Genomic DNA, 22,218 nt, shown 5'->3' on the forward strand with positions numbered 1-22,218 from the left:
GTATGTATACATAGGCTGAGTGTGTGTTTGTGTGTGTGAATTTATCTGTGTGCTTCTTTCTGAAATCCTTAAGATCAGCACAATTAATAAATCTGCACTGGAATGCCCAAAGAAAGCAAATTGATGCTGGGAATGCTCATAATAACCAATGATTTTGGGTTCTTTTTAAATACCGAGTAATGGAGATTTTTACACTCAGTTACTTTCTCTATTTTTACAAGCAAGCATCAAAATTTGAGTCTACCAATACTTTATGAAGTGCAAAAACAATTATAATTTTATCAATAAGAGCAATAACCACTATCATTTGCTGATTATGTTCCAGATACTCTGTTAAACCTTTTACATATGTTACCATGATTAATATTAATTCCATTGGACTATATTATCCTCATTTTATAGATGAGGAAACTAAGGCTTAATTAAGAATGTTAATAAACCTGCCAAAGACACTCAGTTATCAAGTGGCAGAGCTAGAATATGAACTTGAGCTCTCACCCTGAAGGTCAAGCTCTCAACCGCATGTAACTCTAGAGAAGGGAAAAGGAGCAAAATGAGAGACAATGTGACATGCTGCACTCTTAAGTATGAAACCATGGCAGAAGTGAGGAGCAAATGAATTCAGCAGTTGTGATTTCGATTTCTCTTGTTATAAAAACAAAAACCCATTTCTAAGTAAGAATGTGGATTGAGGACACATACTTTATTCAAGCAAATCCTAAAAATCTTTAACTCTGTTTCTATTTCCTCAACCAGAGCTCAGTCTTATTTGAGTCATAACATGTTAAATAAATTCTGGCTAATACGAAGATAATTAGCAGGAAAATCAGGGAAATTGGCAGATGCTGCTCAAGCAGGAGAAAAAAAATTCACTGAAGCCTCTTTGGGCTTTTAATCAAGTGTGTAAGGTACTTCTTTAGAAGAGCTGCTGAATAATTCTATTTGAGTCACAGAAATGATTAGGGAAAGGTAAGGGGCATCTCAGAAGGGGACCGTCCTCATGAACACTGTAAGCAAAGGGAGGGCATGAACCAGAACAGGTATGCCATCACCCGAATCACCGCCTGCACAGGGCAGGGGCCGGGAGGCGGCATGGCAGGAAATGAAGCCCCTTGACTTGGTGCAATTACCGCCCCCCCACCACCCGCTGGGCGCTGTGGCTGGGGAAGGGAGGGGATATGAAGAGCAAGTGAATGAATGGATTTGGCATTCCTAAGGAGAATGGGAATAGTGAATCAGCCTCAATTAAATCAAATGCTCCAGACCCCAAAACGTTCAGATGATCAGCCCTACACTGCACCCCTCCTTTCTGAGTTTGGCCTGGTGCACAGTAACTGCACATGTGCACACAACACCAAGATGGACTGCGTTTTGAGAGGTAAAATCAAACACTAAGAACCAGGGAAACAACAACGGGAAAGATGTATGTCATTCTTCATTCCAAAATATTCAGTTGGGAAATGTCCAAAGTCTAATAAGATCCAAGTTGAGTTCTAACCCTGGAAAATAGGAGTTTCATTTTACTGGCTCTCTGTGTCTCAGCTGTTGCTGAGGCGGCCACTGCAGGGAGGTAGGCTGTCAGGGATGGCGTCACTAGCCACTGGGCTCTGAGGCCCAAAGGGCTTAGCTTCTTTCTATGTCAGCACATCTCACAATTTCCTGTTATTGATTTGCCAGACCAAGGAATGTATCAAAAAGTAGCTGGTACAAGATACCACCAGTTTTTCCTGCACTAAACACAATGATATTTGGCATAAAAAACTAGCTTTGTTGAGGAAGTCATTTGGAGATCTAAAAATACATTCAACTATGCCTATGAATATGAAAATGTTAGTTATGGGGATGCAGGCCAAACGTGATTGTGACCTTTCATCTTAAAAATATTTCCCAACTCATTTTGTATTGAAACATCCTCATGTTGAAATTGTGCTCAAAAGGAAAATTTCTATTTTCAGTTTACAGAAGAGAAACTTGGACAAGCCTGTGTACTTTTCCTGCCTTTTCTTTTACAAACAATGGAAAGCCATTACCTGAGCTGGGCATGTTCTGGAACAGGATCACAGACAAGTGAGGCAGTGATGCTCTCTCTTAAGCCACTCTGTTTTCCAAAGCTGGTTTTGGCTGAGAAGGTTCTAATAAGGTAATTCTTTCTGCATTGTTATTAGGATGACTTTATTTTTAAAGAGTGGCTAGCCCTTCATTCTCAGATGGCTTATTCTTCCAATGATTTTTGCTTTCCTTAACCCTTTTCTTTTTTGTGGATAACATTAACCACCACTCTGGCTTGTTCCTTTAAGGGAAGTCATCATATGGGATAGGAAAATCTCTTGTCTTATAACGCGGAGTGAGAAATAATTTCCTGCCTAGCAAAGTTTACCATCTTAGAAGCAAGGATCACAAGATCTATGCCTGGCATTTGTAGCACATTTATTTTAAGGCTGTACCATGCTTATTAGTTTTTCCATGTGTTAAGAAGCACACAGGCTTATCAAGCTGGGGAAGGCTTGGTACATTGATAATAATCAGGGTCTAAATGCTTACAGCAAGTTTGAGAAAATAGAAAAATGTAAAGCAAAAGTATATTGTTTTTTCTTGTGGGGCTGAGTTTCAAAAAAGCACAGCTTTTTTTTAGTGGTCTTATTCATCTGTGTGTGACTGCTCTGTGCGTGGGGCTCAACTTTTAAAAAGGAACTATGGGATATTTTATACAAAGAAAGCTCCTACTGACAAATGAGTCTTGGCTACTCACTTATTTTTAAAAGGACATCAGAGATTCTAAATAATCACATTGCTTTCCTAGACAGGTATCATTTACAAAGCTCATGGACTACAAACTTTGAAAATTAACATGGCCCCTACCTTAACAACTGTCCTTTCCTTCTCTTTTAGGGGATACCTACTTAGACTATGTAATGTTTTCTTCATCTTTAAAAAATCTGTGATTGTCAGAGAAGAAAAGTAGTGATTCTACAGCATCTTACTACACTGATGGACAGTGACTGTAATGGGGTATGTGGGGGGGACTTGTTTAAGGGGGAGTCTAGTAAACATAATGTTCCTCATGTAACTGTAGATTAATGATACAAAAAAAATCTGTGATTGTTTAAACAAAAAAGCTCTGGAAAGCATGCCTTGTACCTTTTCTTTCACTAACGGTGTTTATTGAGAACAGAATTCTCATTTATAATTAAATTAGCCTATATGCACTTTTCTGAGTGTAATTCTGCTGACAGGATAGGGTTAGGATAACTGGCATTTCCAGTGAGATAGAAAAAAGCAGACACTCTTTTAAAACAAACAGATTCACTGAAAAGGCATTTTTGCTTTCACCAGTTAAAAAAAGACTGATATAAATGTAAAATTGATATTCAAAAGCATGTGACTGGGGCAAACAGGTTCTGAAGAGCCACATCTGGTGTGTAAATATAGAGCAACACTGGAAATGTTCAGCAACTGCGTATAAAGCTTGCTGTAAGTTAAATTACTTTATAGAATGACTTATTAAGCACTTGTTAAATCCCTTAAAACAAAACAAGGACAAGGTCAGTAAACGAGTAAACAGAGAACCTAATTCATAAAGAGAAATGTTCAGGCCCACTGACTAAAAAGTAGTACACATTTACTTGATGGAAAAGCTTTTTAGTAAAATAAAATTGAACATTGACAGCTTGGAAAGGTTGATTCAAATTATGTTTAACATGAGGAGTCAATGTGTAATGAGTGAAAGGGATTTAAAAAAGATACAGGAAAAAAATTTAAGACCCGTAAACAAGTCACCTTCTAACATCTTTTACGTGTGAAAAGGGATTCACTCTTGGTTTCTGCAGCTAAGATTCTCCCTCAGCTAGGAAAAGCAGCGCATGCATTTCACACCCAAGTTCCTCACAACTGCAAGATTTTGGAAGAAGGAAGTGTGAAATTTGTTTTCACAAAAGAAATAGTATTGAAACCAAAAGTTTACTCTATACATAACTCATAGTTGTGTTTTCAGGTCAAAATTTCTGAGATCGGAAAATTCCAGGACTCGGGGAGAATTTTAAAAGCAAAAGCATTGTACACAAACTTGTAGAGCGCTAAAATAAGCCCCAACAATCCTCTACCTCATGTAAATGGTGCACAATAATTAAAAAACTATAATCATGTAAGTATGTTTATGTATATCCATATACACACACAAGTGAAAGAAGAGAGAATGGTAGTCTCTTGCTAAAATACTATGACCTTCTTCAGCTATGCTGTCTTCCCATCCCTCTTGTTACACAGAGAGGTTTGCTACAGGCTATTGCAGAATACAGAGTGATTTTAACATTTTTAAAGCGTTGTAAAAAACAAAAGAATATGCAAAAGAGGCTTTAAATGGCCCTCAAAGTCTACAATATTTACTATCTGGTTCTTTACAGAAAAAGTTCGGTTTTCCTGTTCCACAGGAAAAAATGAGACACTGGTTCCAAGGAACAGGCAAAGTAAACTTAAGTTACCCTAAGTTGCTCTAGTAGCACAGTGTCTCACATAATAGATTTTTTGCTTAAGAATAAAGGAACATAACTTCATAAGAGAAAATAATCTCACAAAAAGTCTTATATTGCAATAAACTCCCCCTTTTTCAGACTCCCCAGTAGATGATTTGTAGAATTACCAGAATGTAGTTAACTTTTGAGATAGGGGAACTGTTTTAGAATCTAGTCTTTTCAGGAACTTATGGCTTTTTTCCCTTTTTCAATGAGAATTATTTGATTACTGTTTCTAATAAGGTATAGCCTTCATTCTTAGAAACACACAGAATTAAGGGAAATAACATATTCGGCTTGATACTAATGCTGTCTTCCAACCTTTAAAATTCTAGACTTTAGCCAAAAACATGTATTTCATTCTTGAAATGATTTTTTTCAATAGCCAACAAAACTCATCTCATTATATTAAATGAATCTGGTATATATAAGCTGTATTATGATTTATTTAGAAATAGCTAGCCAACTGAAACAAGCCCAAAACTTAAGTAAGCCAGCAATAAACACTGAGACTGGTGAACTCTAGAGGAAAAGGAATGGGCTTGAAAATGGTGATTTCTCTTGCACCATCAGCTATCATCTTCAGTCGAAAACAGAAGTTCAGTAATAGAGGCATGTTGATTAAGGTCAAAACAACTTCTTTACCCATTATGAAAATGTTAAGTAGTAATAATAATAGAGAGGCAGTATGATTGGGAGATGAGACATAAAGACGGGGTGTTTCAAATATTATTTTGAACCTTTTAAAGCATATACCATATTTTTAGAGCTAAAAAATTTATCCCCTAGAGAAAAAACAAACAAACAAAACCTATCCTCGAAAAAGGGCAACAAATGAATGCCCATTTTCCCCTCCCACCCCCTCCCACCGCCCCTGCCCCCACTTCTTTCTCTGCTAAGTCAGATAGAACTTATTCCACTTATTTGTGGAATATAAAAACAAAGCAAAACAGAAGAAACAAAACAACAGTAGACTCCCAGACACTGAGAAGTGACTGGTGGTTACCATGGGGGATGGGTTGGGGTGGGTTGTGGGAAAGGTGAGGGGGATAAAGGGGCACAAAACTTCTCAATCATAATGTAAGTTGGTCACAGGGACGGTAGTACAACATGGAGATAATACAGCCAATGATTCTGTAACATCTCCCTATGTTGACAGACAGTATCTGCACTAGTGGAGGTGAGGACTGTGCTATGGTAACTGTTGAAACACTGTGTTGTGTATTTGAATCCAGTATAAGACTGTATATTAACTATGCTTCAATTAAAAAGAAAAAAAGAACGATTTGTCTCAAAACTTCTCTATAAGCTTCTTCTTTAACTGATTCATTCCTGTGGTCTCTATTCCTTGGGCATCACACCCTCTCCCCTATTACTGTTCTTGCAACTATGTTGCTCTGTTGTGAGTCTTACATGACACCTTGGGTTCATGTCTCAGACAGCCACTTCTCCTTTGTAGGACTTGAAGCAGACATGGGCAAGGCCATGTGCTAAATGCTAAGTACATTTGCCTCTGTTCTCTCCAGGAACTCACTAATCAGTTTAATAGTTGATACTCAAAAATTTCCTCTTAATCAACTCATTTGGCAGATCTATTGGTGTTTTTGAGCAACTTATAATGAAGGCCTATTCCAAGTGACCACATTTCCACTGACTTACAGAAATATTCTACAGATGTATGTCCACCCAGGAAAGCACGTTCTCCACAGAAGCACATCAGGCCTAACACTATTTTAGGTTCTACCTAATTTGCTTCTTGAAGTGCCATTGGTTTCTTCTCAACACAGGACAAGAGAACTCAGAAGCACAGAAGTGATCAAAGTAAACATTCTAGCAAATGGGAAGTATTCTCTTTATCACCACTGCTCTGGACATCTCCCCAGAAACAGCATCATTGTCTTAAAACTGTTAAATTGTAACCTGCTTAAGTACATTGTCTGCTTTTTGTATTTCCTTTAGCAACAAAAACAAGAAATGAACTCACCACACCATAGGAATATGTGTCACAAGTTTCAGACACAGGGAGACTCTGGATAACTTCTGGAGCCATCCACGGGAAAGTTCCAACCAAAGACATATGTGTTGTATGATTATGGAACCGAGAGGCACCAAAATCACAGATCTGAGAAAAGAAAAACAAGTACCAACTTTCTCCTTATTGACTAATAACAGAATTATCAGTCACAAAAGCCTACATCTGAAATCAATAATTTTGGTTATAAAAAATTAAAAGAAACAATCCTACCTTCAATACCCCATCAGCAGCTATGACAACTAAAAAAAAAACCAAATAACATAAATCAATTACCAGAATCATCTATTTGAGTTATTTTATACTGAAAAAAATCATAAACTTTAATTTCTATCTTCCTTAAGGCATTATGAAAGGTAAAATTGAAGTTTTTAGTGCATTGAAGATTTTGCAAAAAGGAATTTATATTAAGCCAAAAACAAAAAACGAATCCCATAAGCTGCTAAATAAGGAGGCTTTCAGGACATTTGCTTAAATCAAACATAGTAGCACTGTCCAGTAGTAGTAGAGATTAAGAGTGGTCAGAAGAACCAAAGTTTTACTTGGATTCTGCCTCTAGACCACCGACAGGACATTGAGGAAGCCATTAGCGCACTTCATGGTGTATGTGGTTCTTCCTCCCAACTGATGAGTAACTTTCTTGAAGGCAAGGACAATATATATTCATTCACTTACTCGTACATTCATCCATTTAACAAATATTTGTTGAGCACCTATAATGGGCAAGACCATATACTATGTTCTAGAAGAGGAGGGTGAGCAAGATTGAGATTGTCTCAGCTCTCATGGGCTTAGAGTGTAAGAGGAGAGACAACAAAACAAATATCCATGTAAAGCGGGATAAATTCCATGACGAGAGACATAGAGATTGCCATGGAACCAAAGAGCAAGGGATATCTAAGTCTAAGGAAAGCAGAGGAATTTTCCTGGAAGAAATGATGCTTATGTTATAAAGCCTGAAGAACGAATTGGGATTAGCCAAAAAGAGGAGAGCTGGTGAAGGAAAGGAGTTTTCTAGGCAGAAGAAAGAGCCTTGCAAAAGCCAGGAGCAGAGGAAAAGGCACACAGTTTTGGAAGGTGGGGGCCAAGTCCAGAAGCGTTTTTGTGAGAAATGGAAAGCCAATGAACAATTTTAAGTGGAGAAATGAAAATGGTCAAATGCGCAGAGGGGAGAGTGTATTAGAGAGGAGGAGAACTGGAAGCAAGGAGATCATCGTACACACAAGTTGTAGTCCAAGAGTGATGAGCACACCTAGAAGGCTGTGTGGTGAAGGCCAGGAGAGAATTGGACAGGGTCAGAAAACACTTGGGCACAGAATTCACTGGGCTTGAATAACTAGATATGTGGGGAGAGGCAGGAGGACCCAAGGATGAAACCAAGCAAAGAGGCAATACAGCATAATGGTTAGAACAGGAGCTCTGGGATCAAACTTTGATTCCTTTTAATCGAATTTCTGGCTCAGACAACTGGTATTACCACTCACTGAGAAAGGGAGTGCAGGAATAACTTTTTAGGGGACAGAGAGAAGATGAAAATACAGATTTGGATACATTTTAGAGTCACTCAAAATACCTATGTGGCCATGTCCAATTGCAGTTAGATATATAGCTCTGAAGATGAGATCTGTTTGGAAATGTTAATATGTAGATGTGGTCTTCATGGGAGTGGGTGAAGAGGAGGCCAAGGACAGAACCATGAAGAACTGTTTCTGGCATTTCTTTTGTAAGCCAAAAGGTGCCTTAAACATGGTGGATGATCAATGCTTATCAGCTGCTTCTAACGACCTTGATAAGTGGGGAAAATAATTTGCATGATCTAATATATAGAAATAGCCTAAGGTAAATGTGATACTATATATAATAACCTATAAACTTTTTCAATTAAAAATGTAAATATTGTTAATACTATATTCAGTTATTTAAAAAAATACATCTACTTTTTTCTCAGTATTAGATTAATAAGTGCTCATTTATATTAAAAAAATCTAACATTTAAAAATGTATTAACATAGAAAACAAAAGTCTTGTTATTCCCCATCCCAGAAAAAAAAATTGCTGAAAGTTAGGTCTATATTGTTTCAATGTGTATGTGTTTTCTCATCAAGTAACTACGTAAGTTGTAATTCTGTAAAATGGGAACAGTCTCCATTGTTATTTAGTTTCCAGGACAACATGGATAAACCCATAATTTAATCATTCTCCTCTTGCGAAATTTAGGATATACTGATAAAGCAGATAAAAAGGAGAGAAATCAAATAAATTGTTTAGATTGAAATTCTGAGCATAAACTGAAAATTCACAAAGTCATAAAACTCTGACAGGTTTTAGATTATCTCCTGTTAGCCAGCTGTATCAGATGTGTTTAGCTCCAGGAAGCATGTCTACGAAGAGCCAATGGTAAGTGATGACCTAGAAAAAAGGCAGAACAATCAGCCAGAGTTGACTGGTGGTGTCAAGCTGGTGGTCCAACCTAGACTACTGATGAATGGCAGCTGCCCCTAACTTCCCTTTCTCTACCCCCACAAAACTCCCAGTCCTGACATGTAAGCAAAGGCAGCTGGTCCATTCCCTCCTCTTCCTGTGCTTACCGTGACTACCCATTCTAAGGATTGCATTATTACTACAATTACTACAAAATACCCATTTTAACCACAGTAATTTAAGATTTTTTACAAATAAATGGCTCTCCTCCTCCTTTCTTAGAAGAATCACTTAGAAAGCATGTAAATAATTAAAGCATGTAAATGAATTGACAGGAAGATAGTTTTTTAAGTAGCATACTCTGATGTCTACTTTAGCTGCTGCTGGCTAGCTAAATAATCCCACTGCCCGTTCCTATTAACTTGCAAGTGATGCAATCGAAGAAGCATTCTGTTAACACTCCTACCTGAAGGTAATTTCTAATCCTGCAAGTCATTTTAAAATGCTCAATCTCCAAATTATAGAAGACGGGACCATAAACAAACTTTAAAGAGTACAGAAGAAGAGAAAGAAGAAAAAGAAAGCCTTAACTTTTCAGACTCCTAAATGTGCTGATCATTTTTACATACTACTCCAGGTAATATGACAAACAAAAATTTACACCAAAGAATTCAGAAGTAGTAAGAACAAAACTCAAAAGTGTTAGTACAGAGAACCATCTAAAAACAGGAGACTAGAAATAAATGACTACAGACTACGAAAGAGTTCTCTTTCAGAAAATGATTCTAGAGAAATAATTAAGGATGTATTGAAAAATTTTGCTGAAATGTATTAAGCTCAACCTTTTTCATCCTAGAAAAAATGTAAACAAACCAACTGTCCATATTTCTGTGCTATTCATACAGCAGAATACTATGCATCTTCTTGAAATACTATGGAGAATTTTGACATTCATTAACAGTGGAAAAGATTTTCATGGTATCAGTGGTGAGTCAAAACAGCAGGTTCCAAAAGATACGGAAAGCATGATGCTTATTTCTATACACAGGTGTATGTACTTTTAATACATTAGGTACAATGAAAACATGACTACGTTACCATTTCTTGACTTGAGATCTCTGTGAATCACCTTGACAGGAGCCTCCATATGTAAATAGTGCATTCCTTTTCATGCAAGAAGGAAGAAAGGCCTATTAATACCATTTTTTAATACTGCATTGGTATTACTTTTCATATCTTTGCAAAGCATTCAATTGCAGAAACTAAAATATATGTGTTCTGTTCACACATGATTGATGAAATAGACAAGGTATGTCTACATTAGGAAAATTTAATGCTAAGGAAAATTTATGTGCTTTACTCTCTTAGAAATTTGAATTTGGTTGTGGGCAAAGCTAACTTCTTACAATACGTAAAAAGGGCACCTTAATTTTCTGGAGTCTGCACAGAAATAGCAGTTACAACTGAAGAAGTGCTCCAGTGACTAAGGTAGTGAATACCACTTCCCAAAGAGCCAAGGCTCTGAGCAGGTGCTTGGTTTGCATTTGGATGTCTGCAGTCATGCAGCTGCAGCTGGGCTTACTTTCTCAGTATTCCCTCCAGTAAGCCCCTGGAAAGGAGGCAGGGCAGGGTGGGGAGAACTGGTCAGATTCATTAGTTGAGGTTGGTAACGGTTATGATCCTCAGATCGAAAAATATACAGTTAGTTACAAAATACTTTTTCTTTTTACATGGATAAATCTTTCAGGTAATCTATATTAACGCACTCCAAAATTCTCTCCAACGTATATAGAATGTAAATCAAGTTACTCCAGTAAACTGGATGTACATAAACTAAGTAGAGTTTCATTATTTTTGAACAAAAAAATTATACTTTAAAAGACGTATTTCAGTTATCTCCTTAACATGTTCATTGCCCTTTTTCTATATTTATGTTTTGCCTGCAGCCTTAGAATAAAGAAAAAGAACATTTTCTACTGAAATATTTTCTCTCCCTTTATTTCACAAGTTGTCTTTTCTAAATAATGGGAGAAATAGCCCCTTGACCCAAATCAAAAACAGGCTCCTTCTGTTAATGAACTATCTATTAAACATAATTTAAACAAGGCTTTGGTTCCTTTTTTTAAGTACATAGAAAATATCAATTTTACAAGGTTAATTTTTAAAATGATTATTTTTCTATTATTCTGATTATTATATATTGAAGAATCATAAAAGAACAAAGAAAATAAAAACATATAAACTCCTGCCACATAAGGATATTACAGAAAAGAGTCAAGTTAACAAATATTAGTAATTTAAATGATCTTAAACAAGATGTAATTGGAATAAAGGAAATCTTTCTTCTAATATGAAGTTCTACATACTACAAACTGTGACAATTGAGTAGCTACAACTTGGATAACTTACTAATTTTTATGACTGAATTTCATAGTTACCTCTCTCTGGCTTTATCAATCAAATTCCTGAATAACTTTTCAGGTAGAATTTAATTACTATAGAGGCAGAGCTAGACAATTTTTATACTTTTTGGCAAGTAAGGATTTAAAGAAACTACACTCAAGTATTAAATATAGGCACTTTTCTTCCCTATGGCAGATATGAAAAAAAGTACTATAAATTATCTGTCTATAGCATACTTTCACAGAATATTTAGTGTATATAATCATAGTACACTCATATGAAATTCTATATTTTTATAGAGCCATCTATAATTTTGCCTAATTTTTATTGCAAATAGTTCAAAAGGCTGAAAAATACCTTCATTGGTTTTAAGACTCAGGGTTTCCTAAAAGATCTGACAGGTCATCCGGGGGAGATCTGGATCCAGTGGTGACTACAGTGAGACTGGAGCTGGGTGCACCTGCTTCAGTGGCTCCTTTTACATGCTGTTGACTGACTTGCAGCCATTTCAGATAAACTTGCTGGTCTGCCCTTCCCTTCCCTTTCCACCCAGAAAGAAAAGCAGCTTTTTTGGCTTTGAGGAAGTATTCTCTCAGCAGTGATGTCAAGCAATGCTTATGTCAAAATTCATGAATCAACTTATTTTGAAATGAATTATTCATTCTTTGATTTCCCAACATCTTGTTGCTTCAGTGGCTTCAATAATGGGCAGAAAGGTATGTAGCTGAATTTGAAACAGAATCAACAAAAATCAAGCCTTCCTATTTAATCTCCAAGTTCTGCACATGGCTTTACCAGAGAAGGCTGAAATCATTCTAACAGCATTGATTTCTTTTTCTTTGTATAGGTCATTTTAAATATTAAGTATTACTGATGACTATAAACAAACAAGTCTCTTCTCTGCCTCACTCTTCTCATCTAAGGCCAAGCACATTAGAATTTGCTTTTCAAATCAATTCACCAGCCACAAAAAGGTGATTTTATTACCTTGTAGCTCTGGACACTGTCCCATGGTCTACTCCCAATTCTCCCCATCCCTAGTTCCAGTTTGCTACTTAGTCCTGTTCCTTCTCTTCTTTGTCCTTCTGATCAGAGTGCAATTAGTCTTGACAAACCCCAGGAATGACTGAGCTGGAGCTAAGGGGCTCATTCCTCAGACAGAGACTCTTGCAGGAGAACGGGTCAGGAGGGACACAGTTTACAGGCTTGGGGGCCAGGGAAGCTTAAGTAGAGGGTGCACAACAGGAAGATGAGTGACTGATATCAGCTGACTTGTTTGTTGTCTATCTAATCCTAAGTGCCATTAAGTAATAACATGGGTGTAATTGGCTAAGCACCCTAAATGCAGATGTCTGTAAGGTAAAGTGCTTTAAGTCAAAGTTGCTTGTATATGTTTACATTTATGTTAAGTATTTTCACAATGCTTCAGGCAGTTCCCAATAACAGCACATCACCCTGCTTACAAACAAGTGGTCCCTGTGTTGTATTGACATGCAGAGTAATGACTATGATGTTACATGAAAATGCCTTGAAGAATGTGAAATTTTAAGGCTGATTTGAAACAGCTGATGAATGAATACACAATTAAGTTAATTAACACAGCCAAAGCCCTAAGTACACCATCCAAAATATAGAGCTTATTAGTCTTATAAGGTAATGAAGTATCTCTCAACAGCAGCATTTAGTATAAACTTAAAAAATTCACTCTCCCTATTTGAAGAATTTGGCAGGTGCTGATGAAACTTAGAACAGAGACAAGATAACTCTCCAAAGGAAAGACGACTACATTTGAAAGTCACTGTGTGACTTCTCAGTGGAAGCAAAGTATGAGTTGCTCTCCTTATTGAGTGCTAAATATCCTTTCAATTTCTTTGTAAAGAGATGCCTGTAGAGACCGGAGTAGCAAAATGCAAAGGAGTTAATTGCAAAAGTAATATTTGGACAAACTTACCTTCTAGGGGTTGCTAGAATACAAATGTAACTATTAATGAACAAATGTTCATTATTTAGATTAAGTTGTTTCCAAAGCAACTTAGACAGCTATAAATAAAACTCATAAATGATCAGTTAGAAAATGGGGAAAAAAGATAAAAATAAATGGAATTTAAATTGCTTTAAAAAGCATTAGTCCATACAGGAATTTATGAGAGAAAAAGAACTGGGCATCTTGTTTAGGGACTTTGTGTATTAAAAAATATTTCATTTCCAAGGGTGATTTCCAAGTTTACATTAAATATAAAATAAATTCTGAATTGCTTTTACATGGCAGGACAAATAAAACTTTGTTTTTGTAAGTGGCTACTATTTTTAACATATTATTATGTATACAAAATGAGTAGAACTAATCCTACAATAAATCATGTTTTCTGGATATTAATTCTAAGGAGACCTTTAGATCAACAGTATTATGAGCTTTCCATCTAAAAGGTCAAACAAACTGGTCGATTTCAGTGTCACAAAGTGTGTCAAGAATGCCTGCTTTTGAGCCACTGATTTTGTTGGGCCTTAGTTTTAGGGAAAGAAAAACGAAAGAGAGAAAAGGAATGCAAGAGTGGAAAGGAAATGACCTAAAATATTATCTATACAGTAAGTTGCAGACTTCTTGCTGCTTTTGGTCTGAAAAAGGGAGAACATTTAAAGACACAGAAGAACAAATCTAACTGAAGTCACCATGCCAGGATGGGAATAGTCTCTACCAATTCTACAAGAATATATGAAGCATTATTACCTTTAGCTACATCAGTGGCCCAGGTCATAATGTGATCCATGTCCATCTCTTCACTCCTGTTGCTATTAATGTAATCATAGAGTGATCCCAGAGAAGCATATTCTATTTTTAAAGGAAAGATAAACATACAAGTAAAACCGGGCTGCATTTCAGAAATAAGACTTTACATTTCCATTGGTAAGTGTATTTAAGAATTTAACCAGAGACATTAAAAGCATATAAAAATTGTTCCATTTAAAAGTTTGTATCATCCTGGTAAGAAATATGTCAAAGACAAGACCACTAACAGAATGAATAGCAAAACTTCAGCTGAAGATGAAATCCAAAGCCATTTATGTAGAACTAAGAAACACAAAAAGGTGTTGGAAGAATGTGTTTGAAACAAAGGCAGGCATGTAAATAGGTATTTCTTTAAAGATTATTATTCTTGTGAGTCAGGTAAGATTAAACACGTAAGTCAGAGGGTTTATGTGACAATGTAAACAAATCAATCCTTGTTGCATCAGGGTTTAGAAGAGCCCTCAAAATTTAAGCATAAAACGCCTTTCTTGGTTGTGAAAATTCCTTTACAAAAGGTTTTGAGATATAACTATGTACTATAAATACACAATTTGATGATTTTTAAAACAAATTTATAGAATTGGGGAACCATCAATACAATTTTAGAACCTTTCCATCATCCCAAACTGTTCCCTTGAGCCCACTTACAGTTAAACACTACTCTCAACTCCAGCTTATGATGTCTTCTCATTCTACAAATGTGCCTTTCTGGATATTTCATATAAATGGAATCATATAACATGTGGCCTTTGTGTCTGACACCTTTCTCTTCAGATACGTGTCCAAGACTCATTCATGTTGTAGCATGTATTAGTACTTCATTCTTTTTTATTGCTGAATAATATTCCATTGTATGGACTTCCTGTTTTGGTTTATTCCTTCACTGTTAGAAATTTGAATTGTTTCTAGTTTTGGCTACTATAAATAATGCTCCTATGAACATCTGTGTACATGCCTTTGCAAGGAAATATGTTTTCATTTCTCATGGCTAGATTCCTAGAAATGGAACTGCTGGGTAACATAGTAAGTTTATAAGTTTAACTTTTTAAGAAATTGTCAAATTGTTTTCCAGAAAGGCTGAACTATTTTATATTCTCACCAGCAATCTATGAGGGTTTCAGTTTCTCCACATCCTCACCAATAGTTGGTATTTTCTATGTTTTTGATTAGAGCCATGTTAGTGGTTATAAGTTTAGTGGTATCTCATATTTTAATTAGCATTTTCCTAGTGACTAATGACATGGACCATTTTTTCTTTTTCCTTCTGTTTTTAGATTCCACAAGTAAGTGAAATCATATGGTATTTGTCTTTCTCTGTCTGGCTTATTTTACTAAGCATAATACCCTCTAGGTGTATCCATACTGTCACAAATGGCAGGATTTCCTTCTTTTTTATAGCTGAATTCCACTGTGTATATGTACCACTTCTTTCTTAAAACTTATTTATTTATATATTTTTTATTGAAGTATAGTTGATATACAATATTTTATTGGTTTCAAGTATACACAACACAGTGGTTCAACAATTATCCATATTATTAAACCTTCACCCGTACTAGTGTGTTGCTATCTGTCACACAGGAAGACATTACAGAATCATTGGCTGTATTAGCTCCATGTTGTACTACAATCCCTGTGACCAACTTATATTATGATTGAGAATTTTTGTGCTCTTTTATCCCACTCACTCTCCCCACTAACCAACCCCAACCCCTCCCCCATGGTAACTACCAGTCACTTCTCAGTGTCTATGAGTCTACTACTATTTTGTCCATTTTGTTTTGATTTGTTTTTAGATTTCACAAATAAGTGAGATCACATAGTATTTGTCTTTCTCTGCATGGTTTATTTCACTTAGCGTAATACCCTCTAGGTCGATCCATGTTGTTGCAAATGGCAAGATGACTTTGTTTTTTATGGCTGAACAATATTCCATTGTGTACATGTACCACTTCTTCTTTATCCATTTATCTATTCATGGCCACTTAGTTGCCTCCATATTGTGAATAATGCAGCAATAAACATAGGGATATTTTCAAATCAGGGATTTTGTTATCTTCAGGTAAATTCCCAGAAGTACAATTACTAGGTTGTATGGTATTTCTGTTTTTAGTTTTTTGAGGAACCTCCATACTGCTTTCCACAATGGCTGCACCAATTAATATTCCCACCAACAGTGTAGGAGGGTTCCCTTTTCTCCACATCCTGGCCAACACTTGTTATTTCTTGTCTTTGGATGGTGGTGATTAACTGGTGTGAGGTGGTATCTCATTGTGGTTTTGATTTGCATTTCCCTGATAATTAGTGATGTGGAGCATCTTTTCATGTGCCTGTTGGCCATCTCTATTTCTTTTTTGGAGAAATGTCTGTTCAGGTCCTCTGCTCATTTTTTAATTGGGTTATTATTATTATTTTTTTTTTTGGTGTTGAGTTGTATGCATTCTTTATATATTTTGGATGTTAACCCCTTATTGGATAAATTGTTTATGAATATATTCTCCCACACTGTAGGTTGCCTTTTTGTTCTGCTGATGGTGTCTTTTGCTGTACAGTGCTTTTTAGTTTGATGTAGTCTCACTTGTTTATCTTTGCTTTTGCTTCTACTGCCTGAGGAGATGTGTCCAGGAAAAAATTGCTCATGCTTATGTTCAAGAGATTTTTGCATGTGTTTTCTTCTAAGAGTTATATGGTTTCATGTCTTATATTCAGGTCTATGATCCATTTTGAATTTACTTTTGCATATGGAGTTAGTCAGTAACTCATTCTCTTGCATGTAGCTGTCCAGTTTTCCCAACACCAGTTATTGAAGAGACTGCATTTCCCCTATTTTATCATTCATGGCTCCTTTGTTATATATTAATTGACCATATATGTGTGGGCTCTCTATTCTTTTCCATTGATCTACTGGTCTGCTCTTGTGCGTACCACATGGTTTTGATTACCGTAGCTTTGTAGTATACCTTGAAGTCAGCGAGTGTAATCCTCCCAGCTTTGTTCTTCTTTCTTAGGATTGCTTTGGCTACTCAGGGTCTTTTGTGGTTCCATACGAATTTTGGGATTATTAGCTTTAGTTCATTGAAAAATGTCATTGGCATTTTGATAGAGATTGCACTGAATCTGTAAAGTGCTTTGGAAGGGATGGCCATTCTGACAATATTAATCCTTCCTATCCATGAATATGGGATAGATTTCCATTTATTTGTGTATTCTTAATTTCTTTCATGAGTGTCTTATAGTTTTCAGAGTACAGGTCTTTCACCTCCTTGGTTAGATTTATTCCTAGGTATTATTCTTTTTGATGCAATTGTGAATGGAATTGTTTTCCTGATTTTTCATTCTTGTTAGTATTGTTGTTAGTATATTAGAATACAAGATTTCTTTGTACTAATTTGTATCTGTGACTTCGCTGAATCCAGTTATTAGTTCTAATAGTTTTTTGGTGGAGTCTTTAGGGTTTTCTATATATGGTATTATATCATCTACAAATAATGACAGTTTTACTTCTTCATTACCAATTTGGATGTTTTTTTTATCTTGCCTGATTTTTGTGGCTAGGACCTTCAGTACTAGGTTGAATAAGAGTGGTGAATGTGGACATCTTGTCTTGTCCCTGATCTTGGAGGAAAAGCTTTCAGCCTTTATTAAGTATGATGTTAGCCGTGGGTTTGTTGTATATGGCCTTTATTATGTTGAGGTATGTACCCTCTATATCCATTTTGTTGGGAGTTTTATCATGAATGGATGTTGAATTTTGTCAAATGCTTTTTGAACATCTATTGAGATGATCATAAAAAGGGTGGTTTTTTACCCTTCTTTTTGTTAATGTGGTGTATCAGACTGATTGATTTAGGAATATTGTACCATCCTTGCATCCCAAGAATAAATCCCACTTGGTTGTGATGGATAATCCTTTTGATGTATTCTTTAATTTGGTTTGCTAATATTTTATTGAGGATTGTTACATCTATGTTCATCAGGGATATTCATCTATATTTTTCTTTTTTGTAGTGTCCTTGTCTGGTTTCAGTATTAGAATGGTGTTGATCTCATAGAATGAATTTAGAAGTATTTCCTCCTCTTCTACTTTTGGAATACTTTTAAGAAGGATGGGTATTAGTTCTTCTTTAAGTGTTTTGCAGAATTCAGCTGAAGAAGATAAAGTCCAGATCCTGGACTTTGTTTGTTGGGAGTTTTTTCATTAATAATTCAATTTTGTTACTGGTAATTGTTCTGTTCAAATTTTCTGTTTCTTCCTGGATCAGTCTTGGAAGGTTGTACTTTTCTAGGAATTTGTCCTTTTCTTCTAGGTTGGATATAATTTTTCATAGGATTCTCTACTAATTCTTTATATTTTTGCAGTGTCAGTTGTGACTATTCCTTTTTCTTTTCTGGTTTTGTTTATCTGTGTCCTCTCTCTTTTTTTGTCTTGATAGGTCTGGCTAGGGCTTGGTCTATTTTGCTCATCTTCTCAAAGAATCAGCTCTTGGCTTCATTGACTATTTTTATTGTTTTACTTTTTATTTATTTCTGGTCTGATCTTTATTATGTCACTCCTACTAACTTTGGGTTTCATTTGTTCTTCTTTTTCAAGTTTCTTTAGTTGTAAGATTAGACTGTTTATTTGGGATTGTTCTTGTTCCTTGAGGTTGGCCTGTGTTGCACTTTGAACTACTTTCGTGGTATCCCACAAATTTTGAACTCTTGTATTTTTGTTTTCATTTGTATTGCTTGATTTCTACTTTGATTTTCTCATTGATCCATTGATTATTTAGAAGCATACTGTTTAGCCTCCACACGTTTGTAGGGTTTTTTTTCTTTGTGTAATTTGTTTCCTGTCATTGTGGTTTGAGAAGTTGCTTCATACAATTTCAATCTTTTTGAATTTATTGAGGTTCTTTTTGTGGCCTAGTATGTGATATATTTTGGAGAATGCTCCATGTGCAATTGAGAAATACGTGTATCCTGTTGTTTTGGGGTGGAATGTTCAGTATGTATCTGTTAAATCCATCTGATCTAATGTGTTGTTCAGTGCCTCTGTTTCCTTATTTATATTCTGCCTGGATGATCTGTCCATTGATGTAAATGGTATTTTAAAGTCCCCTAATACTATTGAGTTGCAGTCTATTTCTCCCTTTAGATCTGTTAGTATTTGTTTTACATATTGAACATCTTTTTACATGCCTATTACCCCTTGTATATATTCTTAGCCAAAATGTCAACTGAAGTCATTTCACCATTCTAAAATTGGGTTGCTTAATTAATATTGAGTTTTAAGAATTCCTTACTTGTTCTTGATGCAAGTCCTTTATCAGATTTATGTTTATATTTTCTCACAGACAGTATGATATAAGTTGTAAGAAATACATATTTGATCATTTTTATGACCAAATGTATTTTTCCCAAGTATATATGGTCTTCATCCACAATTCCTGAAAAGACTGCGGAGTCTTAAAGGTGAACTGGGTGTTTTGTCATATTAATGAGAGACTTTTGGACCCCGGACCAAAGGTGGGAGCTGGAGGTTGTATCAGCCAATGGTCAATAATTTAGTCAATCATGACTATGCAATGAAGCCCTCGCAAAAACCTAAGAGAAGAGCTCTGCTCTCTCTCCACTCTGTTGTGCGCTCTGCCTTGCCTGCTTGGCTCAGTTGAATCCTGCTTCTTGGTCGGAGAGAGCTTCTATGCTTGGGGAACCAGACTGCCTTCACGTGCCATGGAGCCAGGCCACAAGCCCTACGAGGATAGAAGCCCCTTTACTGGGGACCTTGCCCTATGTCTCTCTTTATCTGGCTGTTAACTTGTATCCTTTAGTAAACTGGTAAAGATAAGTGTTTTCCTGAGTTCTGTGAGCTGCTCTAGCAAATTAATTGAACCTAAGGGAGAGATCATGGGAACCTCCAATCTGTAGCTAGTAGGACAGAAGCCTGGGGCTTGCAACTGGTGTCTGGAGTCGGGGGTGGAGGCAGTCTTGTAGGACGGAGCCCTTCACCTGGAAATCTGGTGCTGTCTCCGGGCAGATAGCACTAGAATTGAGTTAAGTTCTCCAACACCCTGCTGGTGTTTGAGAATTGCTCTATCCATGCTGTTGCAAATTGCAGAATTTGTTTCTTTCTTATGGCTGAGTAGTATTCCATTGTGTATATGTACCACCTCTTTTTTTTTTCCCTAATTTATCCAATATTTATTTATATATAGCATATGTATTACTAGCTTCTCAAATGCTCTTTGGACTAGTTTTATTTATTTATTTTATTTTGGTATCATTAATCTACAATTACAGGAAGAACATTATGTTTACTAGGTTCCCCCCTTCACCAAGTCCCCCCCACATACCCCTTCACAGTCACTGTTCATCAGCGTAGTAAGATGCTGTAAAATCACTACTTGTCTTCTCTGTGTTGCGCAGCCCTCCCCGTGCCCCCCACGCACTATACATGCTAATTGTAATGCCCCCTTTCTTTTTCCCCACCCCTTATCCCTCCCTTCCCACCCATCGTCCCCAGTTCCTTTCCCTTTGGTAACTGTTAGTCCATTTTTGGGTTCTGTGAGTCTGCTGCTGTTTTGTTACTTCAGTTTTCCTTTGTTCTTATACTCCACATATGAGTGAAATCATTTGGTACTTGTCCTTCTCTGCTTGGCTTATTTCACTGAGCATAATACCGTCTAGCTCCATCCATGTTGTTGCGAATGGTAGGATCTGTTTTTTTCTTATGGCTGCGTAATATTCCATTGTGTATATGTACCACCTCTTCCTTATCCATTCATCTACTGATGGACACTTAGGTTGCTTACATATCTTAGCTATTGTAAATAGTGCTGCAATAAACATAGGGGTGCACATGTCTTTTTGAATCTGAGAAATTATATTCTTTGGGTAAATTCCTAGGAGTGGGATTCCCAGGTCAAATAGTATTTGTATTTTTAGTTTTTTGAGGAACCTCCATATTGCTTTCCACAATAGTTGAATTAGCTTACATTCCCACCAGCAGTGTAGGAGGGTTCCCCTTCTATTTTATTCTTTTTTGATATTACTATGATAGAATTGTTTCTTGATTTCATTTTTAGACTGTTCATTCCCAATATATAGAAATACAATTGATCTTTGTGTACTGATCTTGAACCTTGTGACCTTGCTAAACATGTTTATAAGCTTTAGATTTTTGTGGATTCCTTGGGGATTTCTACATACAGGATCTTGTCATATAAGACAGCTTTGTTTCTTTCAAATCTGGATGTGTTTTATTTTCTTTTTCTTGCCTGACTGTGTTGGTTATAACACCGAGTACAATGTTGAATAGATGTGACAAGAGCAGAACCTCACTGCCTTGTTCCCAATTTTAGGGGAAAAATTCAATTTTTCATCATTAAGTATATTAGCTGTGGGGTTTTGTAGATGTTATTTATCAGGTTGCAAATATTTCCTTATATTCCTAGCTTGTTGAAATTTCTTATTATAAATGAGTGCTACAGTATGCCAAAAGGTTTTTCTCTATTACTCTATTATCTATTATGGTGCCTTACATGAACTGATTTCAGATGGTAAACCAATCTTCCATCTCTGGGATAAATTCCATTTGGTCATAGTTTATAATCCTGTTTATGGGTGGCTGGATTCAGTTTGCTAATATATGGCTAAATATTTCTGCATCTATGTTCATGAGGGATATTAATCTATAGTTTTCTTATTTGCCTGGCTTTGGTATTAGGATAATACTGGCCTCACAGAATTCCTTCCTCCTCTATTTCCTGATAAAGAGTGGAAAGGACTGGTGTTATCTATAAACATTTAACAGAATTCACCAGTAAAATAATCTGGGTCTGGCATTTTCATTATGGAAACATTTTTAATTACCAATTCAAATTAATTACTATATAGGTTGTTCAGATTTACTGTTTCTTTGAGTCAGTTTTGATAATTTGTATCTTTTTAGAAATTTGTTCACTGCATCTAAATTGTCTAATTTGTTGACATTAAATTGGTCATAACATTCCCTTATAATTCTTTTTAATCTTCTGTAAAGGCCATAGTACTGTCCTCTCTTTCATTCCTGGTTTTGCTAATTT

At 36.0% G+C, this 22,218-nt stretch overlaps 1 protein-coding gene across 5 annotated transcripts in view; it reads right to left on the bottom strand.

The window, feature by feature from the left end:
- Positions 1-22,218, bottom strand: part of MAP3K20 (mitogen-activated protein kinase kinase kinase 20) — a 201,551-nt gene that overhangs the window by 65,297 nt on the left and 114,036 nt on the right. For 4 of the 5 annotated variants that reach the window (XR_008998261.1, XM_036876928.2, XM_036876926.2 and 1 more), the window contains exons 4-7: positions 14,093-14,194; positions 10,060-10,125; positions 6,754-6,782; positions 6,493-6,630 (exon numbers count right to left, since the gene is read on the bottom strand). Coding sequence is in view for 4 of the 5 variants with exons in the window: in XM_036876928.2 (XP_036732823.2) it covers positions 6,493-6,630; positions 6,754-6,782; positions 10,060-10,125; positions 14,093-14,194 (335 nt within the window). In the remaining variant the exon portion in view is untranslated. Of the gene's footprint in view, positions 1-6,492; positions 6,631-6,753; positions 6,783-10,059; positions 10,126-11,721; positions 13,304-14,092; positions 14,195-22,218 lie in introns of those variants that run through there. The other variant, XM_057503903.1, reaches the window with a different exon arrangement.

The sequence above is a fragment of the Manis pentadactyla genome, chromosome 6, assembly GCF_030020395.1.
Source record: "Manis pentadactyla isolate mManPen7 chromosome 6, mManPen7.hap1, whole genome shotgun sequence".
Lineage (NCBI taxonomy): Eukaryota > Metazoa > Chordata > Mammalia > Pholidota > Manidae > Manis > Manis pentadactyla.